At 41.6% G+C, this 27,941-nt stretch overlaps 1 protein-coding gene across 1 annotated transcript; it reads right to left on the bottom strand.

Annotated features, from left to right (window-relative positions):
- Nucleotides 1-5: 5 nt before the first annotated feature.
- TRUB1 (TruB pseudouridine synthase family member 1) lies at nucleotides 6-27,873 on the bottom strand. Its single transcript, XM_083741495.1, has 8 exons — nucleotides 27,321-27,873; nucleotides 23,153-23,248; nucleotides 22,203-22,258; nucleotides 12,029-12,110; nucleotides 5,907-5,979; nucleotides 4,245-4,384; nucleotides 2,562-2,618; nucleotides 6-518 (listed from the first exon to the last, which is right to left on the bottom strand). Exons 1-8 carry the CDS (start codon nucleotides 27,463-27,465, stop codon nucleotides 304-306), a joined length of 864 nt encoding a protein of 287 aa, XP_083597621.1. The 5' UTR covers nucleotides 27,466-27,873; the 3' UTR covers nucleotides 6-303.
- Between the last annotated feature and the right edge of the window lie 68 nt (nucleotides 27,874-27,941).

A 27,941-nucleotide genomic window follows, 5' to 3' on the forward strand; every position in this document is an offset into this window, starting at 1 on the left:
GCAAATTCAAATTTTAGAAGTGTCCTGCAAGGTCTTTTACTGGGTGTAGTGATGAGTCTGCTTCCTTGACAAATAAGTTCACAACACAGTACGGACATTATGAAAGGAAAGAAATGCTGGGCATCTTTGTGTGTGTCTGTGTGCTTCAGCACGAACAGAAGAGATAGAAAGGTATCATTTTCATTGCATTGTAATTTGTCATCCTCCACGCACTGGACTGTAAATTTACAGGGGAAGACAAGACAATCCCAGAGCAATCTTAAAACATCTCAGTCATTCAGTCTTTTTCCTTGACCTGACTTATCACTTATCTTCAGAGTTCATGGCGCATTCTTCAGACAGCTCCATCTTTAATTTTTTACGAGGCGGTTCTTCCTGGAGGAGAGGCATGCAACACTCCAGAGACCGGGCAATTTCATCAATGGTCCATTTGTCTTCATAAAGAACATGCTCTTCTAGGGTAAACGGTCCCTGTTTGGTTCGGGTCAGTTCCAGCACAGTGGCACAGGAGGACAGCTCTGCAGCATCAAAAGGGAGAAAACAAAAGCCAAGCTTGCAAACAGCACACCAATATTTTACAGAACTTGAAACTAGCACCCCAGTGGGAAATATGAGATATATATTATAACATCACCACTATGGTAGAATATAGAGTTGTATCCTGTACCAGTCCTATTCAGAGTAGATCCATTTGAATTAATAACTTATGTGTGTCATAATCATTTATTTTAATGGCACTGGATACAGCCTAGAGTATTTTAAAACCACATACTGTGCATCTTTGGCAATGTATTCTTTAAATACCAAATGGTAAGATCTGGTGTCGTGTACTGACTAAGGAACTGAGCTACAAATCAGAAAGTCCCTGGTTTCAATCTCGCCTCAGCCATAAACTCACTAGGTGGCCTTAGGCAAGCCACTCTGTCTCAACCTCAGTTCCCCCTTCAGCAATAGTGGGGGATAATACTAATGTGCCTTACAGGGTTGTTGTAAGGGTAACAACTAGATAATGAACCTTGAAGCACTTTGAACGTTTGACTCATTATACAAATATTAACCATTAAACATTTCATTATCCAAATACGCTGCACATCTCATGGAAATGCAATTCGGGGGGGGGGGTACATTTCCCCACTACATTACTGCAACACATTATACATAGGGATGCACCTGAAGATTCTTTGGAAACTTCAGCTGGTGCAGAATTCAGTGGCCAGATTGCTACCAGAGCAAGACGGTTTGAGCATATTACACTGATCCTGGCCCGAATGGCTTTTAACCTATAATGTCTTAAATGGCTCAGGACTGCAATACCTCAAGGACCACTTCTTGTATGAACCAACCTAGACCCTGCATTCATAATCTAGGGCCCTTCCTTGTGTGTCCCCTACATGAGAAGTCCAGAGGGTGGCAACACGAGAAAAAGCCTTTCATGCACTGGCTCCCCACTTGTGGAATGCTCTTCTCAGGGAGGCCTGGCTGGCACCATCATTTTTCCTTAGGCACCATACAAAAACTTTCCTCTATAACCAGGCCTTTGGCCTCTAACTATCAGTGGCCTTTTAGAAGTGGGTGGGATGTGATGTTGTTGTTGTTTTGCTCCCCCCCTGGTTTTAATGTATCAATGTGGTTTGTTTTGTTTGTAAGTTGCTTTGGGTTGCCTTGGGCAAGATAAAGTGACTAACAAATTTTAACAACAATAACAAACAACAACAAACACATTTTATGATAAGATTTTTGACACAAGGTCAAACTGCATGCCTTAATAAGCTGTTGACATGTAGTACCTTTCTAGACTCCTTTAAAAATGAAAAGCGCTTGCAGGAGACTTCCCATGTGCAGTGCTGCCCCAAACAGAACTAGTGTTCACATTACAGAGTATTAATATTACACAGTTGCCATTCAAATCCTGTTACACACCGATGGCTGCTTACTGAATTCGGTCTCTGCCAAAGGAGGAAAGTTGAGCACCAATAATTCTTGGTGTACAGCCATTACGTTCTGTTCATGCTGAGCAGAATCTAAAAGAGCTTAGTGTTTAAAAATGCCTGAACTTATGCTCCTGTCAATGATTATGTTACTCCCTGGGTGAAGTATAGCCAAATAAAAATTCCTTTTGTGGGATCACATCTCAGGTCAGAGGAAAAGCTGATTAAGTCATCATAAACAACAGGGGCAAATCCAGATGGGATGGTTATATCATGTTTGCAACTTTGCGCATTCTGATTTCAAAGCATTATTTATCATCGTAACCTTTAAAAACAGGAACTTTCTTACCTCTCCAACCCGCCCCCCCATCTGTTTATCTTGCAGGAAAAGAGAGTTCTTACTCCTCTCTCATAAGTCCATGGCCAAACCGACCACTTTACTGCTGCCCTCGAAGGACCACTTTTGTAGTCAATTCACTCAGGTTCATTTTGTGCTACAGAGGTCCAAACCATGGCAAACAGTGCCGCAGCCCCAGTGCGCACATCTGGCAGCCAGAGATACTGACAGCTGATCTGGCCCTCTGTTAACAGGAACACTTGCTCCCCGAGCGATTGTGCTTTGTCTGTGCCTACCTTTGCCAATATCGTTGACCAAGCTTCTGACATAAAAGCCGCCGCCACATTCAACATCTGGAATGTTAACGGTGACATGGTAAATTGCCAGCATAGCACAAAAATCTACTTTACATAGAAATGTAAAAATGCACTAAGCAAACAATAGAGTGATTAAAATATTTATGGGTTATAATATAAATTATTCATCCTGTAACATATGTGAGGGTGAGATTGTGAAGCTGGCGAAGAGCAAAAAGCAAACAGGAATAAAATGCACCGGCTTAACAATCATTCACTTTACAGCACCAGTTTCAGGATTTCAGTACTTCGGAGCCTTCATTTGGAGGAGGAGGAGGAGGGGAAGAAGAAGAAGAAGAAGAAGAAGAAGAAGAAGAAGAAGAAGAAGAAGAAGAAGAAGAAGAAAGATACCATGTCAGGTCATATATTTATCCATTGTTGCTTGAGGGGTGGGGAGATTATTTGAAGTGCTAGCAAAAAGCATCTATGAATGTTTTAAAACACTGCGCAAACTTTTAAAAGTCTACGCACATCACACATATCCAGGAAGACCCAAGACCGTTTAAAATCTGCTCGCTATAAAGAGCTGCAAATCACCCAAGCAGTAAGTCATAACCACTGAAATTACACAGTACATTGAAACACGGTTTGCATATTATGCAAAAGAGGAGAGCACTTAACCTGCAAGTCAAACATAGCCCCAAACTGTTAGCCTTACCGAGTGACACTTACTTAACACTTTGAAAATGTGCAAAGTTGTTTACTTCCGCTTTTGAACAATATTGCAACCACTCCCATAAGTTACCAAAATGTCCAAAGGCTGAGCAATCAGTGTTTTCCCCAGTTCATGCAGGGTGGGGTAGTGTTTGCAGCTGTGATCTCCTGGGTCTACATCCATCAGCTTAGCCTACACTGCCTTTTCATCACACTCGATAGAAAAGAGAACAGCATGTCATGGCTGACATCCCTGTCTGATTATTGGCAAAAGGGACTCAGCAGGAAGATCACTACTGTCCTTAATAGTCTTTCTCTGAAACACAGGGCCCAGAGATTCTCAGTCTGGACGCATCGATAGTCCATTGCTACGTATATAGTTGCACTGTAGATCCATAGGTCAAAATAATGTTGACATCAGAACATTAAGATAATGGCCATGTGGTTCATCCGAGTTACTCAATTGTCTAAAGGTGGTCTATATTTCACTGATACAGGACTTAAAATAAAAGGCAATGGGATAATTCCTTAGTTTGGCCTAGGCCTCTTGATTCACATTTTTTAATTATCACCGCATTATCGGTATACAGAAATAGATGAAAATGAATATTGTAATTTAAACAGACACTACAGAAAATAACAGGGGGGACAACAAAGGGAGAGGAAAAGAAATTAATAAGACAAATGCAGTATTGTGGGAACAGCTGAAAATTAGGACAAGCAAAAAAAAAAGAGGAGAAAGAAAGGGGGGATTGAAGAGGGCACTAATAAATAGTAATAATAAATAATAAATAATGATAAATATGTATATAGTGTGTGCGTGTAAAACTTATTTACAGGCTGCCTTCCTGGGCACAGTCCACACAAAGCATCGTACACACAATTAAAACACAATACAATTAAAACAAACATAGATAATTTTAATATTTTGACTTAAATACAGCCAGACTCCATGCTTTGGATCCTTACCAAGCGTGAAGAAGGGCGGCTTGAAACTCTTAAGAGTGAGACTGTAGACCATAACTTGTCTGGCAGGCTTTGCTTCAACAACTTCTCCTTTCTTAACCAGAGTGGACAACCTCTGTCCATCTCTTTTCAGGGCACAATAGCTGATCAAAGAGTGAATACAACAGGGTATTTCTTATTTATTTAATTTTATTTCATATATTTATATACCACTCAATACAAGTAAATCTTTAAGATGTTTACAAAACAACAAATACAACAGATTCAATCCAGGGCAGTGCTAAGGAGAACCATCTGCCCAGGTGAATAAATAAATAATAAATCTCATATATATATATATATATATATATATGCACACACTCATGTCAGATGCTGTTGCGGTTGCTCGAGAGTAACCAGGCAGGACTCCAACCTGTCTTTTACAGGCTTTATTTTGGTGCAAACTATTTACAGTGAAGAGCGTCATAAGTTCATGTCTGGCTCCATCGCTAGCAGAATCCGGGAGTGGTCTGTTTTTGTACCTCCCCCAACATAAAAGTTTCGTCACCCCAAGCCTTTTCCGGCTCTCCCTGTGCCTCAAACTACTGTGCATGATTGGGGACGGCAGGGGTGTGCTTCCCTCTTCTCCGGCTTGCTCAGGCACGGTGTTAAGGCTCTCTCTCTAGCATCCTCTGGTCCTTGCACCTCTTCTCCACTGGAGGTGGAGCTTTCATCCTCGCCGGAAGAGGAACTGCTTCACAAGATTTTTGGAGGCTCCCTGTAACACAACTCCCCCTCTATCCCTCGCCTCTGAGCCGATGGCAGTTCCCTGACAATATAGTTATATGTTTCATTGCCTGCTGTCATGCATTTAAGTGCTCTGGGGTGGGCAGAAGGTCTACCAGTGGACCACTGTTCAATTTCTGGTATAACTGATGGTGGCTGAAGCTTGCTAAGTCCAGCACTAGGAGACCTTGATTTGATTTAGCAAGACCCTTCTCACATTCTCAGAACCAAGGTCTTCCTTTATGAATTTAATAGGCATAGTTGAACCATTAACATTCAAGAAAAAAGAGAAGATGCCTGCCAATCTGAAATTAGCTCATCTCTGATGAAGACACCTAATCATACATCGTATCACCATCCTGTTCATACGTGACCCTTACATTCTGACACAGGGATCCATAAGGGAATGGGCATTTGCCAAGAACAAGTGGCACTTCCACAGTTTCTATGCCAAGCATTGCATTTGATACTTCAAAGACTGCTTGATCACTGTGTAAATTGGACTGGACTGCCTCAAGCATCCCTCCAAGAAGCACTGTTACCTTCACTGAGAACACTTCCTATTATTGGTATACAAAAGTGTCCTAAAATGCAACACTGCCCATTAAGCAATACTATTTGATTTTGCTTTAAATATTCAAGGCAAGGGAAAGCTTTGCTTCAGTGATGACCAAAGGCCTCAAATTCAGTCATAACAGACAGCATCATGGGCTATTTGCATGTGCTGTTCAAGTCAATGTCACTCTTGGCTGTAATTCTGTCAAGTTAATAAATTCTTTCCAGACTGCCCTGTCTTGCCAGCTTTCTGCTCTACAGAGGTCACTTTCTACTGCCAGCAAAATGAGATTTTGCAGGCAGGCTTCCCAAAGATGACGTTCAGCTATTTATCAAAGCACTTACATCGGGGGAACTTGCATGATGCTGCCTGTGAACTTCTGCAGGACATTCTCAAGATCCTCTTTTGTTATCCAATCTGCCAAAAGAGAAAACATGGGCATATGTACATTTCAGTATTCATTATTCGTGTAACAACTGACAAACTTTGAGTACTTCGGAGAATTGAGAAGAAAGCTGCTGATTTTTTGGATTTTATATTAAAGCCAGGACAATACATTGAGTACTTTACCAACTTCATCTGATAAACCAGCTATGATTCTATCTGAATAGATAGTCTTGCAACAATTGTCTATGCTCTATTAGCACCCCAGATGGATTACTGCAATGCATTATACATGGTGTTGCCTTTGTCTGGAAACATCCGCTAGCCCAAAATAGCAAGATGATTGACAGTAGATGTCAGCATATCACACCAGTCCATCATCATTTGCATTGACTTCCAGTCCATTCCTAGACTGGTATTAAATAATTTCAAGTGCTGGTATTAAATAATAAAGCCCCAAATGGATTGCTTCCTGTTGTATATACTTGCCTGGACATTAACATCTAAAGCAGAGGGCCCTTTTCAAATTACCCCACTTAGTGAGGACAGTGATGACTATTAGTGCCCCAGTGGTGGCACCCCAGTTATGGAATGTTCTCCCTAGAAGGGCTTGAGGATCTCTTTGGTACCAGGTGAAGCCCTTTTCATTTTCCTAGGCTTTGGAACATCTATAGTTTTACTGATTTTTAGTTCTTCCATTTATTTTGTTTCCCTGTGCTGGAGAGATTTTTAGTCGTGTCTTTATCGTTCTCATCTGCTTCAAAACGGCTGTATGCCCATGCCCATGTTAGTTTGTTTTTAATATTCACTATTTTATTTTTGTATTGTGTTGCTTCTAAATTTGTGAACTGCCCATTGTGAACTGGATATATAAGTATCCTAAATAAATAAAATATAACTGACTAGCCAATACCAACCTTGAACATTTTAAATGACATTAGGGCCAGTCATCATTTTTTGGTCCAAAAAAAGAGTCAGGCAATAGTCCAGAAAGTTAAGTAAGGCTAAGTAGCAGAAGTATGTAATTTCTTCTCTTTCCCTTTTGTCTCATGCTCTACTAACAAAGCTATCCCAGCAGGAATGATGGGAACTGTAGTTCAACAAAACCTGGAGGACACCAGGTTTGAAAGAATGGCTTAACCTATGCCACAGAATAGTTGTGCAAGTAAATGAATAGGTTAAAGCAGTGTTTCCCAACCTTGTGCCTCCAGATGTTTTTGGCCTACAACTCCCATCATCCCTGACCACTGGTCTTGCTAGCTAGGGATGATGGGAGTTGTAGGCCAAAAACATCTGGAGGCACAAGGTTGGGAAACACTGGGTTAAAGGATATGTGGGGTATCTAATTTGCATCACATTATCCTGAAAACAAGGATATGTGGACGAAAAGAGGGGTGAAATATTCATAAATCTACTTGATTTAAAATTCTCAACACACATCAGCCTTTATATTACCAGAGGGAGAAAAAGAAATATAACCCCATAAATACAGAACTTTCTGCATACAGGATTTGGCTGTTTATTTGCTTCCACTCCAATCTGAATGCTCATTTTTCTGATAAGCTATGTAATGTTATGAAAATCTTCCTCTATCGAATTGTAATGTATGCTAATGCAAGTCGATCTAAGACTCTTCTTAATAACTAGGATGTGCAACATGGTAGGGGAGAATGTAGTAGATACATTATGAAATACTCAGTGCACAAAACGTTTTCTTCCTCACAAGAGATTAAAGAAAAAATTAGAATGGCCTAGCTATCTGGGTTCCGATTTCCAGCACATTAATAATTCTAGGGTATTATGATACTCACTTTTTACATAATCTAGTTATCATTATCCAATCCAGTACAGCCAGAATATAAATCTCGCCTTTGTAACATATGCACCTACACTCTCACATATACATTGCCAAGAGACGGCTCAAAAGAATCACAAGCACACTGAGTACAACTCCCGTCAAAGACCGATTTCTGGAGAAACCAAAACATAGACTTCAGGAACACAATGCAAGAGAATACAGATATTTGGACTCTGACCAAAAGGTCAGATTTGGGACTGGTTATCCTTCCTGAACATCCCCTCTGCTCAGCCTCCCTCCCTTTGGTGAATCCCAATGGATTCCTGCCAAGGAATAAATAAATATCATGAATGGCTTTTTCTTCTTCTTCTTATGCTTTAATCCTTGCTCTTCTAGGCACTTGCAGCTCCCTTCCTGAACAGATGGCTCTCGTGATACAGATAAGAGGGTTATTCCTTGAAAAGAAAACATTTCATCTCTTATGCTGTATCGGAAGGAAACAACTTTAATATCTCACTTTATACAAAGAGAACATTTGGAACAGCGATGGCAGATGCTGCTACTGTGCCCAGCAGCAGTCTAAATGAAGTGTCATTAATGATAATGCTGCAGCAGTTCATAAATCAGTCAGGGCTGCAGGAGGGGAACAATATGTACGGGAATGAGGAGAGGGAGAGACAGGCTCCCTGGTGCTGCAGACACCCTGTTTGCTTCTAAGATCAAGCTCCTATGACTCATGGCATGTGGGTTCAGGTGTGTAAAAATCAATCATTCAAATTTTTTTAATGATGTTTTGATTTACATCAGATTTTTTAAAAACTGTAAATATTAAGTTTCCCTTAAATAATAGCTAATATTAAGTAATCTGGATATAAGAATGTTAGCCTACAGGTTAATCTCTAAATTGAACCAATGGGCGGGATTTACCTAATGAGTCCCATTGGTGGAAGCCCTTTAAAGGTCTTCTGCTTGCGCAATGGGGCTTCTCCTCTCTTCTCCCCCTGCAATTGATTCTGGGAGGATCAGGAGAACACACAGGGAGAAGAGAAGGGGGCATCATTCAGTCTGGCAAACTGAAATGGTTGCACTGACAAAACAGTCAACTTGGTGTAATGTTAAATACTTCCTATTGCCTCTACCAAATATGTAGACTTAAATAATGCTTTTCTGTACAAATGAATAACTAATCTGAACATTTCTCAAATGGGAATGTTTGCATTTTCTACCTACCAAACACAGGCATTTCATCTTCACCTGATGAAAAAAACCTGTTCTAGTTTGCCCAGTAACTATTAGGCCTTCCTTTGACCAATATCAGTCATAGCATTTCATTTTTGTTTTACTACTTTTGGAGGGTGGGGTGGGGTATCTCAGCCTAAGAGCAAAGTGAAACAACACTGGAAAACAGAAGACAATAACAAACTACCTATATTCACATTATTAACATCATAAACTCTTATGGGTTCTAAGGCTGAACATATTTAGGCTATTTTTAAGACATCGCTGCTACCAGTTATAAAGGAAAACATGCATGGGGTGGGGTGGGGTGGGGTGGGGTGGGGAGAGGTAAGCAATGAAGCTCTTTCAACATTTCCTTTTGCTGTTGGTGCCTGCAAGACCTTATTTTCAAACAACCTTTGGACACCTTTGTAGGACTAAAATTTCAGTCTTTGTTTTTGATTTGAAAAATAGGAACCTTACCATAAGAAGAGGGTATAATCTGAGCCCAGCACTGTATTTGGGAAATAATTTTTGAATTTTAAGATACTGTTCAAATGATCCTGGACTTCTGTTTTTGAGACGCTTTAAATTTAATTACTATTCACAAACAAGTGAACAAATTGTACAAGTACGAAAAATCACAAATTGGTAGCCAATTTATACTCCTGCTAAGACAAACACCAGGGAAGAAGGGACAAAACATAGCTCTAATAATAATAAATACAAGCCAAGATTAAAAACAACATCAAAATACTATGGTGGATGATCCTTTTTGCAGTTTGTGGCAAACGTTTGTAGAAAACTGCAGCAATTATTTTCAGCTGCTACTGCAAAGATGGCAGCCTTGTTTTTAATGATTTTATTGTGGTCTGCCAATATTTATTAATCTACAGCTTTTACTGTTGATCTGTTTTTGTACACCACATTAAGGATTTTTTAAAGAAATTCAGTCATGGCTTGAAGTTTTCTGTACCTGACATCATATATGTAATCAGGTAAGGGGGGAAAGTGGGTGTAATTTGCTCAAAATGGCCTGGTGGGCCAATCTTCCAGGCTTAATTAGGCTTGCGGGCCGGAAGTTCTTCAGCCCTGGCTTATAATATCTGAATTGGGCCTTTGGCTAGTTTGCTCATTCAGCATTAAAAATGAATCAAGCAATGGACATGAATTAAAATGAAGGTAGGTCTGTGAGGCAGTATAAGTTGTGAGGCAATATTATATTTTAAGAGGTGTGGGAAAAGTGAGAACATACTGCATGCAAGAAAAAGGAGTAAAGAAAAAAAATCCACAGAGACCTCCTTTATCACCACAAGGCAACAGAAGATAATTTATCATGGTTACCTGTTACTGGGTATTATAAATACAGAGGGTTGCATAGCAGTTGCTAGGAGACCAGCTATCTATAGCTCTGTTCTCTTTAAGTTGTGAAGGAATTAATGAGAGTAGTAGCAAGTTTGCTCCGCAATTAGTGGCATGTTATTTCTCAGAAGCACAGGAGAGATGCATCTTTGCATATGACCAAAAGCAAGGCATGCAACAAAGCAGAAGCCTAGCAACCATTCCAGCTATTTAAAAGGCTCTTGTTCTCCTCCTTGGATGAATTTGTTGATTTAGCTGTTTGTCTGAAATGTAAAACAGCACTGAGAGGTGATAGAAAGATCTGAAGAGAAGGGTCTACTTTGAGGAAATAGTAAGAACTGGAAACTTCCCCCATTGCATTATCAACAACAGAAGGATCATCTCCTAGGATGGGTGGAATGAAAGAAAACATTTACAATAGACAGTTAACTCATGGTCATCCCATTATGCTATGATTATGGCTATTGTTAGTGGAGCAAGAAGCCTTATGGGTATCACCTCACAAACAGGCATCACAAATACTTACATACCCACAGCAGGAACTTTAAGTGATTACAACCCCAATTCCTCTACACCCAACATGCTACTTACATGCTTTTTCTTTCTTGCTTCATTAAAAGCACACATAGTAGTACTTTGATTGCAGAGCGTCAGTTCAGAAGAAAACATGACACCATACTCATACTCATACTCATACACACAGGCCCAAGCCAAGTTGAGACACACCAAGGATGTGCATGCACAAGCTTGGGGATATTCAGGCAGTGCACGCTATCCCAACACAGCTCAGGAGGGGATAGCTCAGTTGGTAGAATGCGAGGCTCTTAATCTCAGAGTGGTGAGTTTGAGCCCCATGTTGGGTGAAAGATTCTTGCATTGCAGGGGGTTGGACTAGATGATCCTCATGGTCACTTCCAACTCTACAAGTCTGTGCTTCTGTGATCTCGGAAAGTTTAGTCAAGGGAAACCTGCACACAACATACCACCTTTTAAAAGCACAAATGCCCATTACATCCCTACCACATGCATGCAGAGACAGAGGTAGGAAATATGGGAAGCTCACTTCTACTGAGTCAGAGCACTAAACCATCCAGATCACTCTTGTTCATGCTAACTGGAATTGGCTCTCCACAGCTTCAGACCCTAACTCAGATACCAGGGACTGAGTCTTTGCATGGACTCTATCAGTGAGCTAGGGTCCTTCCAACTCCTCATCTAAAAAAGAAGCAATATCAATCACAATCCACTGGTGGTTTCTGGGAACGGACCAAGCTGAAATGGAAACTAAGCAACTAAAGCCAGGAATGGGAAACTGGGGAGTTCAACATCTGGAGGGCCCCATATCCCATTAGACCTAGTAAGTATAGCCAACAGTAAGGCATATTGGGAGCTGGGGTCTAACATATGCAGAGAGTTACAGTTCCTAAATGCATGCTGATTAATTACGGTGATGGGCTCAGTAACTAGGGGTCTGTGGATTTATATGACCTTCAAGTGTTGAGTTGAGTTTCTCAGAAGTCATCTTAAAAGCTGACAAAGAATCCCCATTTCCAAGATGTTGCAAACCATTTAATCTGTCAGCTAGACTAACAAAATTCCTTTAAAAATAAGCTACAAACCTGAGCCTGACACCATCTTTGCTGCAATCTAAACAAAGCACTGCAGTCAAACAGTCAGAACAGAACACATTATGTGATTCTTTACCGTAAGGTTTTTCTTCTGTTACTTTGCCTGTAGAATCAAATGTGTCAGTTGCCTTTCCCAATTCCCCAACAGCTGTGTATTTCTGTAAGGGAAGAAAATAATTAGTGTGAAACACGGAGTGGAGGGCAACAGAGGTTTAATTAAAAATATCACCAGCATCTTGAGTTTATACCATGCCACCAAGCTAGACAATTCAGAAAAAAGAAACAATTATGGAAATGAACAAATCTATTCCTGTACATGCACATTCCCATTCTGATTTAGAGTACTCATAAAAACAGAAGTATACTAATTGGATATTATAAAAAGTGTAAGTCACAGCCATGAAAGAATACTAAATGTTAGAATATTTTAGTGAAATCAAGGGTAGATATAACACAGGAATGTACTCAATCAGCTTTGGTGAGCCTGTCATCAAGAAGGATTGCACAATGCTATGAAATCAGATTATAAAAAAGAAAAAACTGAGAGAAAGAAGGAGATGGAGATGACGTCAGTTCCCTTTGTGAATGCCATCACCTCTGGAAAGAGAAAAGGAAACAGCACAGGCAGCAATACAGACATGGAAAAGTGGAAGAATATTATCTCTAAATTGAAACTGAGGCACAGAGCTTTCAGTCAAACTGAGCACCGCTTGCCACATTTGCCTTTTTTTTTTTTTTTTACAAAAGCTTACTACATATTTAGAATCAAGACACACAAAAAGATTTTGCATCACAATTTTAGTAAGTATATGCATGCGCGTGTGTGTGTGTGTGTGCGCGCACACATTTATGTAGCCTAGGCATTTGGCTGGATACATGAAAACCAAAGCAGGTAGAGCGACGGAACTCGATGTGCTAGTTCTGCTGCTGGGCGTGCACATTCCACCCCAAACCCTTGCAAGTGTAGCATGAAGCCTAAGCAGACGTAGTGCAAATAGAGCTTTTAAGTTCTCTTACTTTGCTTCCAGGCAAGGCCTGCTAAGTGCCAGCTCTAGCAGTGATGAGGATACTCTCACGAGATCTCCCAGGAAGTCAGATTGTTCTGCAAGATCTTGCAAAAACATCCCTAACACCCCCAGAGCTGGCGTGCTGAGCAGGCTCTGCCCAAGAGTCAAGGCCAAGAGCTTAAAACCTCTTTATGCATTGGGTTTACCCAAGCAGAACTGGCATGAAAAGCTTTTAAGCTCTGTCTTCCCTGCTGAGCAAGGCCCACTGGGAGCACTGGGGATGCTCTTTCCCTTATTGGCTATCTTATAGAAGTCAGGCTGGCTAGCTCTGTGGGAAGCTCCAGGAGTTTGTTATATCTGCTTTCCATGTATACATATAACCCTTGGAACCAAACCCTCATGCAAGATGAGGTATGCTAAGATAGTCCTAGATGCTGCTAAACATGCAGTTCCCATCATTAGGAAAACAGGGAAAGCCAGGACAAGCATATTTGAAGTAAATAAGATAGTAAATAAGATTTCCCAATAATGCATTGGTTAATGAATAGTCAAAATGCTGCTCTGATGCCTAAGCAAGAATATTTAAGACACAGAATTAAGAGGGATGTTTAGATATAATTCATGTCTGAAGATGGAAAAGTTTATGCATACACACTTCCCATCTATCTGTCCCTTCCACAGAAGCTAGAATAGTAGATAGTATGCTGAACTTGAACTAGGGACCTGGATGCCAATCCTCAATCACTGGTGAAGCTCCCTAGGCAACCTTGGACCGATCACTATCTCACTGAACCTAATGTACCCCATGGAGTTGTTGTGAGGAAAAAAGCGGATAGCCTTCAGTTAGGAAGCCGTGAGCTTCTTTGAAGAAAACAGCAACCATCAGTGAATGGAGAAGACCTTGAAGACACAAGAACTCCATGTGCTCAGAGTTCCTGCCCCTGCAATGAATCACGGAATCAGAGCGCAGAAAACTATTAGATTACCTAGCCATGGTTCAGAATTTCACATACTTCCACCATAATCTTACTCTGGCTTGCATAGAATATAATCAGGTGTGACCTTAGATTTTATGAACACAAGATCTCAGTCACTAGCAAGTAACAATTAAGTCACAGTTAATGAGAAAATTAACCACCTGCCCCCAACTGCTAAAGCAACCCAGACTGTTCCCTGGATCAGCATTATTTTTAGGGATGCTGGTGATTAAAAAAAGAGAGAGTAAGATCCAAGAGTTGCCTCTCAGCATTGCAAGGTATATTAGGGGGGCTTTCCTGGACTATGTAGTACAGCTGCTTAGAAAGTATCTCTGAGCAGCACCAATTAACCAAAGGGTTATTAAACTCGTGATGAACCAATGAGTTTGGGAATCCAGCATAGCTATAAATTCTCAGAAAAGGACAAGCTCATGTGTGGTGTTAGATTATCCTCCATCTACACTACATAAGCAAGTGATTATGGACAAAGTATATGATTTCAGGATGATTTATTTATCCCACAAAAATATCATTTACTCCTAAATAATAAGTGTGTTATATTATTATTCATTTGCTCTCTTATCCAAGATACTGTAACACAAACTCAAAATAAAGCCCCCTCTCTACATAAGATATGAAAAGGGAGACTACAGATATCATTCCATCTCAATAACACCATTAAAGTTTTTTTAAAAAAATGAAGATTAGATAATGAAAACAGAAGCATTCAGCAAGTCAAACCCAAAGAGTAAAACTTTAAAGCCAAGAGCAGGTTATAGACAACAGAGCAAATTTAAATTTAACGAATAGTCAACATGATGTCTTAATACCAAGAAACATTACAACTCTCTTCTAGAATAATTTTTCTCTGGAGAGAAAAAGCTGACTTTGTACTAACACTGCACTAAATTTATTTTACCGCAAGATGCTGTAATTGTTCTGTCACTGCTGAAGAACTACAAGTGTAGCTGGATCATTTGACCCTGTATATCCACCTCTACTTTGTGACTAGATTAACTCACAGGGTGACCTGACTTCCAGTGAGGCAGGCAAGAGTCCTTAATATTTAACAGGAAAATTTGCAGATAATTGCACTGGGTCCAAGATGTTCATATCCTTAGGACATTGGAAAGCTTTAGCACAGCAACTGTGTGAGAATAATATGAACCTGAACATTTTAATTTATACTATTAGTAAGGTTTTAATTATTATTTACGCTATTAAACAGATAAACTCTTACTAGATTTTTAGCACAATGACAGCATGCTAAAATTGCAACAGTGCGAGAACTAGACCTGGATCTATCCAATACACTTATTCCTTGGTTTATAATCCATGACAGTGGCAAATGGGGCTCATCAACCTGGTAAAGTATCCCATCTAGGAGAGGGAAAACTCTGGTCCTAAACTTCTGCTGCTTTGCAGGAAATCTCAGGAGAAGAAAAAGCTACGGAGTAAAGCCCTACACAGACTTGGAGTGGAGTCCCTAAGATGGTTGTACATTTTCTTCTGGCAACTTCAGCAGCCAAGCTGATAGCAAACATATTGCTCTTCTTTCCATACCACATCAGAGAGGCCGAGAAGGGTGTCTTGTCCTCTGGGCAGCCCAGGACCTCCATACACACTGCCCAGGTTTGCACCTCAGCGGGGTCACTTCAGTGCTGCTAACGCAAGGGTTTGACTTCACTCCTGGAGGTGCACTCCATTGTCTCTCAAGACAGATGAATGCCAAGAATTCATTCTACCAAAACTACATTGAGATGCAACAAACCATGGTTTTCCAATGACATGCATTAGTGGAGGTGAACCTCCCTTCTCCTGTATGAGGGGGAAGTAATAGGCACCTGAATTACTGATCCTTATTTAATGACAAACTAGGATCTGGACTTTAGTTCTGAGATCCTGGCTTATGAGCAGCAAACCATAAGCTGCCACATTCAGATACAATGGCAAGTTATTGTTGCTATCCTAATGTGGAAATATTCAAATCTACTGTCTTCACGTACTCTCTTCACATACACAAACTCAAAGTTTGCTGCCGTTTGTACGGGTAAGAGAAAACTATGGTTTGCTATTGCATCTGCATGGTGTCTCTCTTTCTCTGTGTTAACAGAACCTCTGTTAATCTGTTTAGTAAATTTGTATCTTGCCCTTCCAGTGAATGAAAATATGTTTAGTGAAGGATGTGAATTCCAAATCTCTCAACACTATTGACAGAGCAAAAAATGAATTGCTATAGGAAGGGTGTTTTTTGGAGGTATTTCTGTGGCAATCATGTGTTCTATAGCTTTTGAAACCTTACATGTACGAAAGCTTCATGACTTCAAAGCAGTGTCAAAATAGGTTGCGGTCCATGAATAGGCCATTGGCCAACTTCTGGTGGACCACTTAGTGCCATGTATTTTGCAAAGGATGCTGGTCTACGTAGAATTTGATGTGATTCAGCAGAGCATGTCATACATTTTTAAGCAAGAATGAACATTCACTTAATGCATATTAGCTGCTCCTTGCTTTGAAAACATCAGTGGACCATGGGGGATCTTCACAGTTCTTGTATCACCCTACACCTGCTATACAAAATTCCAGGTTTTCCGGAACCAATCTTTCCAAACCCAGAAGCCTGTTCCCATTTGAATCCTGTGCCTACAATGAGCTCCATTGTTGGCAACATGAAAGTGATTCCAGTTTGCTTTATCTTAGCAGCACCAATAAAAGTAGCTTGACAAGTAGCTATCCATGTTTATTCAGAATTATGTCTCAGTGTTTTTTTATGGTGCTTATTCCAAGGAAAATGTGTATGGGTTTGCAGCCTGAATGCTTTTTGTTTGTAAGTCATAGCATCAGTATTCCTCCTAGATAACCAATGGATAATGGTACTTTCATGATTTGTGCACATATGCATGTGTATTATTCCTTGAGGACTGCAACAGTGGACAATGACTTGTATGAACAAATTGAACCATCACCAAACTAACACTACAGAAACAACTCTCTGTCAGCTGCTGTCATTTGTAAAAGACTATCAGCAGGCAGCATGATCATAAATCTCACTCCTTATGGGAAGATTTAACCATCAGCTGAACAGGCCTGAAAATAGAGCACTGAGTGCAATAAGGAGGGGGAGAAAGGCTAATTCAGCTTTACATACCACAGAGCAGCAAGTCACCCAGATAAAGTATCCTTAAATCTTAATTTGTTTAGCAAAGCTATTCTGCAGACTTATTTAAATACATTCATGCAAACTCAGATCTAATTTGAAATTGTTTATCATCATTTACAATAATTACTTGCACACTACAGGTGCTTAATGGGTTCCAGGAAAGACTGCTTTGCCCAAGCATCAGTAAAACTGCCTCTTTCTAAAATATACATCTTTGCCATCAATTAGCATTTCCATTAGAACAAATAGCTGATTGTGTTAAGAATGGTTAGCAAAAGTGAACATCCCTGCATATGCACTGTGTCCAGAAGAATACCAAAAGCTAGCAATTACTGAAAGCAACATAATGTTTTTTTAGAGGAAGCCATCAAATGCATTACTAACTCTTACCAGTTACTCCCATTCAATATACAACAGGCACTATAGAAGTGTCCCCTTCCATAGTAATCCTATTTCATAAGCATGGATCTATTTCCTGAAGGTCTTGTGGGAGACACACAAACCTGCCTACTGAGCTACAGGCTCCCATAGCTCTAGATCAGGAGTGAGGAACCTGTGCCTCTCCAGATGGTCATTAGTGGTGCACCTGGTGGGGGCAGCCAAGGTTATGTAGGCAGGGCCAATAAGGTAACATGGGTGGGAACATGTTCTGGTTTTCTTCCCATTCTCCCCCCTGCAAAGGCATGGACACAAAAGAATTGCAATTGTATAAGAACTTAGTGCCTAACTCAGTGTTTTTCAATGTTGGGTCCCCAGCTATTGTACTGCAATTCCCATCATCCATAGCTAGCAGGACCAGCGGTCAGGGATGATGGGAGATGCAGTCTAACAGAAACTGGAGACCCAAGTTTGAGAAACATTGGCTAACTAAATTGAAACGTCTCTAACCTTGGTTTAGAAGGGCAATCTACACCCACAGAATCCACTGCCCGACTCAGGGCATTCTATGGGAGAGAGTTGTGAAGTCAGAGGCAGGACTTGCTGGTAGTAATTATTTTGACTGGCTAGACAGATGAGGTGGGCAGAAGCATCTAGGAAGCCTCTCAGTCAGTGGAAATATGTTAATAATGACTGTGGGTGACAGGAGAAAGCCTAGACAATAGATTTCGAGGTCTGGGGGGCTCAGAATCTTAGATGGGCTATATTCCACTTTGCTCCAAAGAGGAGCCTTCACTGTTGGCCATGCCAGTTAGGACTTATGCGAGTTGAAGTTTAACAACATCTGAAGGACCGACCACTGGTTCCCCACCCCTGTTCCAGATACTAAATTCCCGCTGTAATGGAATAGGAAACAAAAAGAAAATTTAAAAACATCAGACATTCATTACAGTGGTACCTTGGGATGCGAACGGGATCCGTTCCGGAGCCCCATTCGCAACCCGAATGGAACGCAAGATGCGACAGTGCGTCTGTGCGGGTCGTGTTTCGCCGCTTCCGCGCATGCCGTCATTTTGAGCGTCTGCACATGCGCAAGCTGTGAAACCCGGAAGTAACGCGCTCCGTTACTTCCGGGTTGCCGCAGAGCGCAACTCGAACACGCTCAACCCGAAGCACATTCAACTCGAGGTATGACTGTATACTTTTTCTAAGCCATGCTTACAATGCTTGTCTTCCACACATCAATGATTATTTTCAGGAGTTTAACAAAGAGATTCCACAGACTTTCAGTATTGCTTCAGCTGTACAGTACACACCTGAGAATGAGTTAATACTTCACAAATATAATATGGGGGACACCTGGCTTGCCAGCAGTACAGTGGTACCTCTGGCTGCGAACAGGATCCGTTCTGGAGACCCGTTTGCAACATGAAAGGAACGCAACCCACGTCTGCGCACGCGTGGATTGCAATTTGCCGTGTCTGTGCATGCGCGTTACGCCATTTTGCGTGTCTGTGCATGCGTGAGCGGCGAAACCCGGAAGTAACTCTTTCTGGTACTTCTGGGTCGCCGCAGGACGCAACCTGAAAAAACATAAAATGAAGCAAACATAACAAGAGGATGACTGTATATGTGAAAAGGATCTAGGGGTCTTGGTGGACCATAAGCTACACATGAGTCAACAATGTGATGCAACAAGCTTGCTTTCTCCTACTCTGGAGGCTAGGACGCAAAGCAATGGATTCAGGTTACTATAAAGGAGATTCTGGCTAAACATCAGGAAGAACTTTCTGATGGTAAGATCTGTTTGACAGTGGAATGGACTCCCTTGGAAGGTAGTGGAGTTCTTTAAGCAGAGGTTGAATGGCAATCTGTGGTGGATCTTTAGCTGATATTCCTGCATTGCAGGAGCTGGACTAGATGACCCTCTGGACCCTTTCCAACTCTATAATTCTATGATTCTGTTTTTCATACAAAGTCAAGATTGCCAACCAGAAAGTTGCTCATCATTTAAGTCTCTACTTCCATGCAGCATCCAAGCTGATTTTGCCTCACCGGTTTAAATGTCTTGTGAAAAATAGCTCTTTGACCTTTGGATTAATTCTAATCTTTCTGTGTACCTGAGTACAAAATGCATGCACTACCTGTCAAGGGGTGTTAGGTGAATTCTGCTTTTAAAAAAGGCAAAGGGAAAAAAGCAACCAGGGAAGGACACCACAAGAAACCTATAAGCCAGCAATAGTCTCAGTCTAGAGGGAAATTAGCCATTATGTTCCTCAAGCCCCCCTGACAGCAAGCTTGTGTCAGAGTAAAACAGAACAGTTCCATTTCAGACAACTAATTAAAGCGGCTTCCATTACCCATTTGGGGATCCCTGGGAAATTCAACTGACTATTAAAAAATATCTGAGTTGTTCAAGACCATGGCAAGCTCAGTAAACCCCCTGTTCTGTTCATCTTTTTCCTCCCTAACCTCTGAGGCCACTGGAAGCCTGGATTTGATGTTATCCGGGTGACATTTTGATAACGGTTCTCTCTGGAGAGATGACAACCTTTGAGATCAAACGCTCATTCACCTATCGCTTAAACAAGAAGCTGCAATTAATGCAGGGGAGTCAATTCTAATCTTCTGCAAGTCAGTGAAGCTCCTGGGGATTCAGATAAAAAACAGCTAGCCTAGGAGAGCCCATTTTAAAAGAGCGGATTTTCAACTAGTTAGTGCATTGGAGATCACAGTACAGATTACTCACACTGAGCCTCTCATTCCCAGGGGAAAGTGAAATCACTCTCATCTGACCTACTTGAGGGAAGTAGAACTACTGTTATATGGAAGAAGCCACAACTGGATAATGCACAATGCAATCAAATGAATCCACACAGATGGTATGAAGTAGCAGAAGTCTGCACCACTGTATCTAGTCATAGCTAACACTGACAACAGCTAGCTTTGCCAGATATGAGGTATCTCTGTTGTCAGAGAATATAGGGCCACACCAGAAAAATAGGTAAACAGGTGTCCTGGGATAATAAATTTGGGACATGGAAGCTAAGAGCGTTTCAAACTATTCAGCAGCAATTAAAGCATCTTAACAACTATTTGCACCTCCTCTCCAGAGCCAGAAAGCATATTTACTAGCCAGCTTCAACGAAGGTGAATTTTAATAAACAGATCACCTTTAGGGCTGAAACACCCAACATCATCCACTTACTTCCAAGCAGATCTGTGCAAGATGATAGTGTAGGAGTTCAAAGTTAAGCGGCTCTTTGCTTCACTTTTGAAGCTGAGCTGTTGCATCCAACACTGTCATTCAGCAAGCCCTGTGCTTGAACAGGTCCATTTCTCCATGCTGGGCAGATGAATCCAACACAGCAAAAGCACTGATGGAGCCATTGTGCAAGAGCTTGTGCGAGTTTGAAGTCTCATTAAACTACCTTTTTATGCTCCTATCCTCTCTATATACAAAGCTATCTGGTTGTGGAACCTCTTTCACAAGATGACCCTCTAGTGAAACAAGTTCAGTGCTAATTCTCTTTCACTTAGCAGTATGTGGGATACAACCCCCAATGATCACCAAGTTCTAATTTTATTTCTTGAGCCCTGGAGGACTAAGCTCTCTCTTTTGTCAGTACATATATTTTGTGGGTAAGTATTAAAACTCACCAGTGTGTATAAATTGAGATCTCAATTAACCAAGCATAATTTCCAAAACAACCAAGGAACTGCCATTTCTAATCTCACACCAGAAATTTCATACGCTGTATCAAAGAGGAAGTGTAACATGTCCTCCAGCTGCGTCCAGCGTGTTCATGCAGATTACATTATGTTATGCTTTTCCTCCCTTGACACATTATGCACATTAATTGCACTATTTCTGCACCCTGCAAGTTTATGGCTACTGCCAACAGTGAATACGAAGCTGAAAAGCCTCCATACCACAGATCATCAGCTACATACAGAATTCCACTCAAGAAGTGGTGCCTAGTGTCTACTGGGGTTGGCAGGGTGGAAGTCAGCAAGGTCAACAGGAGGCAGAGTCAGAACCAATGAAAGGCAGGGCCAACTCATTCCAGTTTTGCCCCATCCTCCTCCCTGCTCCGTTCTATAAGGGCAACACCGAGGCTAAGAAAGGAGAAGTCGATAAGACACTGCTCCCCCTGGACTGAATGCAAGTGAGAAATTAAGCCGGGGGAGAGGCTGGCTAATGGCCGGTCGAAGTTAGTGGGGCAGTGCCGCAATCCACCCTAGAGGACCAACCTCTGTTGCTGCCTTTTCTTATGGACTTCTTATCAGATATTTTGACTTAAAATAAGTTAATAGAAGCAGTTTCCCATCTTCTCTTTCCCCTAAAAAACATCTCAGACGGTTGGGGGAGCATCACAAACAGCACGGAATGGAGCATGGAGTGGTACAGAAGGGAAGGAAGTGACAGGAGACTTTCCCGCTGTGAACTTCCTTAAGTTATATTAGGATCCAAGCCAAGGAAGCCGATAAAGCATTAACCGTTAAAGAATTAACCTAGAATGTGCACAGCCAGGATTCCAATGTAGGTTAAGCCTCAAGGCCTCACTTCTTTTAGACAGACTTGTTTTGTCAAAGCAATTTGAAGATCAGTGTGATTCCCAGTCTTTGCTATCTGAAAAGTGTGTCTGCCCTCAGTTCCCTATTCATAGTTCATTTCCTGAAGGTGGAAAACATACAAAAAACATGAAGTACCCCATTTTTCCTTACCTTAGAACCTGCCAGCAAGCTGCTCAGCATTTTAGTTCCTTTTCCAATGCCAACCACTGTTAACAAAGAGAAACATTACTTCAACAATTGCCCCTGTCACCTCTGTATTCACTACTGCTGTCTGTAAAACATCATGCCAGTAACAAATATTATGTCACACAATTCTGACACTTTCCATTAACAGGGTCAATTGATTGAAAACGATGACAGAAGAAATTTTAGGAGGGAAAAAAATATTCTGGTGCTTTTCATTTTTCCAGTATGTCAGGGTGGTTGGGGTATGGTGCGTCGAGAAGCAATGCACATAAGTGCAATGTATTACTAAAAGGACCATCAATCTACATTGGGGTCCTTCCGAGTTATTTTAAAGGGTCTGCAGTATTTATGACTGAGCAAGCAGTACTCATTTCTCCAACATCAGTGGCTTAAAAAAGGAATGCCAGCAAAGACAAAATACGGTGATTCAGCTTATTTGCCCAGTTTACAATAACAGAAAAAAGGACCTGCTTTATTTCTATTATTGTTGTTTTAAACTGTTTTTAATGTTGCATAATGTTGCAACCCACCTTGGGAACTTAAAAGCTGGCTTCACATGTAATGCTAGGCCTTAAAGTATGCTTTTTGTACAAACTGCAGGATGGTGTACTCAGTCCAAGCACTTCTGCTTTGGAGTGAACAGGTAAACAAACCACAGCTGGACTAGCTTAGTATGATGGCAGAACCTCAGAAGATATAACATAAAAACCATAAAATCAATGGACATCATAAAATGGCAGTCCAGGAGCAGAGGAACCAGTTATTTAAACCAGCCATCTGCACAGGACTGAAGAAAAAGTACATCTACATTTCACATGGAAAAGCTGCTAATGTGGCAGACAAGTTATCTTCAATGGGAAAGAGTTCTCTAGGGACACTGCAAATAAATAAATGACTGCTAATATGCAGGTTACCTAGCACTCCTGCAGCACTGCTATCCAGAATCCCACCATGTCCAATCTTTAACATTTTATTCCTCTTCCTTCTACTAGGCTTTGGCATACCAGTTTCTGAAAAAATAAGATCCCAAAGGATAAAAAGCTTCATAGAACTTCATAAAAATAACAAACAAGGCACATAAATCTGCCGTTCACATTGAAAGGTACCAAAGTGGCACAACTAATTTAATGGAAACAGTTTAATCCCAAGGAGGGAGGAAAATTGTGAATGAGAATCCTAGGATTTGTCTTATCATAAAACGAATAGTATACCTAGAGCTTGTTCTTATATCTACCATCAGCTGGCATCAGATAATTAATAATTTTAATAGTTAACAGACAGGGTGCATTATTTTCCCCAACAACGTACAAGAAGCATCACATTTGCTGATTTGTTACAGTAATAAAACCATAACTAGCAACAGTCACAGAATTTTTCCAATGTTGTCAACAGTGCACAGCAGTCTCTCAATATGTTTCCCACATTTAATTACATATAATGGCTTGGATCCAGCAGACTACATGCACAACCAAGTCCCTTGCTGGCTATGGAAAGAAACGATATGAAATTGCACGCTGTTCTGTAGATAACACTGTGAAAGCCCTGCCTGCACTTGCATTCCCAGCTACAAGGTTGAAAGCAGATGGCAATGTGGTGCTCAAGTCAGGGGATGCAGTAGCTAACCCAGTCTCCTCCAACCTGGTACCCTCCAGCTGTTTTAGATTACAGCTCCTATCGGCCACTGCCAGCATGGTACTGAAACTGTAGTTCCGAACACCAGGAGGGTACCAAGTTGGGAAAGGTGGATCTGGAGCGGAGCTACAGGTGCAAAACCCAGGTACAAACCTTAACCAAGTGCCTGTGTGGGGTGTTTTTTAATTGCTGTGTGTTTAAAACCCTGCTCCAAATGCATTGGAAGAAAGGCAAAATACAGAGGCCACCTATACTGACATTCCACTGGCTCTTGAAGATGCATCTGTTTACACAAGCATTTTCCTGATCCCGTGACCCGGATCTTCTTTTTTATGATACTGCTTTGTTGTGTATTTTAATCTTGTTTTTAAATTGGTATTTGTGTATTTGGCTTTTATAATTTGTAACCACTTAGTAGCCTACTTGGCCATTAAGCAGGATAAAGGTAAAGGGACCCCTTACCATTAGGTCCAGTCGTGACTGACTCTGGGGTTGCGGCGCTCATCTCGCTTTATTGGCCGAGGGAGTCGGCGTACAGGTCACGTGGCCAGCATGACTAAGCCGCTTCTGGCGAACCAGAGCAGCACACAGAAACGCCGTTTACCTTCCTGCCAGAGCGGTACCTATTTATCTACTTGCACTCTGACGTGCTTTCGAACTGCTAGGTGGATTTCAAACTGGCAGGGGATAAAGCAGTATATTATCCAATAAAATAATCATAACAAAAACTGATGCATCTGAAATTGAATAAGTGAAATTGAATTTGTGCTTTGGTAATGAATACTTCATAAAAGCCAAAAATAAACTGCTGTTAACTATTACCTGCTTTTGGTCCATTTTTTATTTCCTACAAACCGAGGGTGAGCACATGCTTACCATCCCCATTTAAATCAATAGGCCCAGTACATGCAAAGAAACTTAGTGCTCAGAAATGGTGGTAAATCTAGAAAGGAAGCTAGATTGCAAATAATTCATAAATTTTGCCAAAATATGTTGGTAACTTTCTCTTTCCGGGAAGGCAACTAATATGACTAGTAGTGTGTTTATGTGACCATGTCCCTACAAAAACTGGCTTCTCATTGGAGAACACTTACACAGCATCCACTATTTGGATATTTTAGGACATATCTAAGGTCTCGCCTTTCCCTCAGCAGGAACATCCAAATAAAAGTTTTCCACCTTACATACTCATGCAAAGATAAAAATGGTCCCCCAAATTCAGCTCCAAATTAGGCATGTTGACAATATTAAAAAAAAACCCCAGAAGCTACACAATTGTTTGGTTAGAAAAGAAGGTTTAGGATGCTTTTTTAAAGGCATGCCACAGAAACATAACTCCTTTCTGCATCTTGGGTTAATTGCAACAGGAACCATATCAGCACTCTTGACATAAATGTGAAGTGAGAAATGCTATCCATCAAGTCAGACTTCCATGGATTGTGCTGGAAGATCAGATAAAGTGGGAGACATTTGTTCTTTGCACCTGTTTGCAAAGGCAATGGAACCCGCAGAATTTGGGCCCAAGTCCAAGGCCCCACATTACTATGGACAACACAGGGGTGGTGGGAAACAGGTAGGTCATCAATACAACACCCAGCATGGTCGTTTTTTCTAGTGCTCAATTCGTCAGTCCCCTTGTTTGAGGCTGGTTACTGACTGCATCATGGGAGGAGCAAAGAGGTGGCAGGCCAAAGCCAACCAGAACTTGAACATGCTCAGCAAACACACTGCTATGCCAGCAGGATCAGACCAGCATTTGGTGTACTCCACACTGTGTTCTGGTGTGTTTCCTCACCTCCAGTTTCACACCATCAAAGAACCCCTACAAAAAAAGGTTTTCATTTTTCCCCAGGACGTAGTATTGAGAATGGCAGATAGACGGCAGGAGGGGAGACCAAATGTGATGGGTAGATCACTGCCCCTGCCAACAGCTGTGGGGTGGGAATCAAAGACTATTGTTCTTTTGAAAGTTATCAATGACAAAAAACAACAACAAACCACTAGGTTTTCCTTTGAAGGGATGCCATAGTTACTCTGGAAAATCTGTATTACAGATGTGGCAGAAAAAGAAACGAAAAATCCACCATCGCAATCTGTTATCATGAAAATGAAAATACATGCACAAACACCATTTAGAAGAGCTTAAGACAGAAGTGGATGAAAGAGATTAAGACAGGAAACTACACATTATCAGGGTCTTTCTTTGTAATTATCTGGGTTGCCAAGCTGTTGCTACTACTGCTATTATTATTATTATTATTATTATTATTATTATTATTATTATACCAGTGTAGGAATGAAGCAGTTGTAAAGAATGCAATTAGGTGGATGGAGGTGGGGAGCGGGCAAGAAATGAGCACTACCTGAAGGGAAGCAATACCCACTGTCCAATGACTAAAATGAACAAAGTGCACCACTATGTATAGAAAACAGTGCCAGATTTAGGTTTGATGAGGCCCTAAGCTACTAAAGGTAATGGGGCCCTTTACATGTCCAGCTGTCCTTTGTCAAAAACAAATTGTCACTGTTTTTTGTGTTGAATATATGCTATATGGTAATTTATGGACCTAATAGGTATCTAAAACCATTTGCACATGTTGCCATGCAACCAGTCCATGCAGAATGTAGGCATCCTACATATAGAAATGAGCAAACCAGGGATATTTTAGAGAGCAAGCTAGCAGGCGGGGACCACTACTTACATCATAGGAGCCTATACAACACAAAACACTGTTGCTGTATGTAGGTTTTATTTATTTGTTCTTTATCTTATATTTTGGAAATGTACATCCAGGGGTTTTTTGTCCTTTAAATTTTTTTGGGGGGCCCTAAGCTATATCTTGTTTAGCTTACACATAAATCCGGCGCTGAGGAAATAATGAAGAAAAGGGTTGTGCAGCATTCAGAGTCTCCGAGTCAACTAACTCCACTACTTCTTCACACGCCTTAGGCAGGCATAGGCAAACTTGGCCCTCCAGATGTTCTGGGACTACAGGAGTACCTCTGGTTAAGAACTTAATTCGTTCTGGAGGTCTGTTCTTAACCTGAAACTGTTCTTAACCTGAGGTACCACTTTAGCTAATGGGGCCTCCCGCTGCCGCTGCGCAATTTCTGTTCTCATCCTGAAGCAAAGTTCTTAACCAGAGGTACTATTTCTGGGTTAGCGGACTCTGTAACGTGAAGCGTCTGTAACTCGAGGTACCACTGTACAACTCCCATCATCCCTAGCTGACAGGACCAGTGGTCAGGGATGATGGGAATTGTAGTCCCAAAACATCTGGAGGGCCGAGTTTGCCTATGCCTGCCTTAGGACCTGCCTAGATGAGGAACCCGAGGCCTTCCAGATGCTGCTGAGTTGAGAAGAGCCTGGTCGCCTCGGGAGGGCTCCCCACCTCTGGCCCAGACTCTCCCTCCTTCCCTGGACTTTCTGCTCTCCCCCTTCAGTGGTACCTGCCATCAGCTTCGCCCTAAGCCGGTTTAGGACAGCGGCTGAGGTGCATCCCTTGGCCTTATACACGGCGAAGAGCCCGCTAAAAGACAGCAGCTGAGCGGCAGCTGCTTTGCCCCGGACGGCCTCCACCACCGTCCCAGACATGGGCGAGAGCACAGTAGGGAAGCCCGGCCGCCTCGCTGCGTCCCGAGTTCCGGCGCCGTTTTCTGACCACGTGGGTCGACGGGAGGAGGAGCGGCAAGCAAGCAACGGCCACCGCGGGGCAAAACGGCGAAGAGAAACGGCCACTTCCTCGCCCGCAAACTGTAAGGCCGAAGAGCACTCTGGGAGCTGCAGTCCTCGGATTGGTTTTGCCGAGGGACTCTGGAGCAGGGGCTTGTGGGACTTGTAGTTTAACTACGTCTTCTCTCCCTCTGCTATTATAGCAGGGTTTAGAAAACAACCCACAGCCGATACTGGTTGTTCTTCTTATTACCGACAACTGTACACACTGACGGTAACGGTGTGGCTTGAAAGTAGGAGAGAGAAGTATGCTGAACTGTGTAATCTTCTGCTCTAATGTCTGCCCAGAAATAAGTTCCATTGTGTTCATTGTTGTGCGCGCGATGCTGGCTGGGACT

This window comes from Podarcis gaigeae (assembly GCF_964106915.1).
Source record: "Podarcis gaigeae genome assembly, chromosome: 5".
NCBI classification, from domain to species: Eukaryota; Metazoa; Chordata; class Lepidosauria; order Squamata; family Lacertidae; genus Podarcis; species Podarcis gaigeae.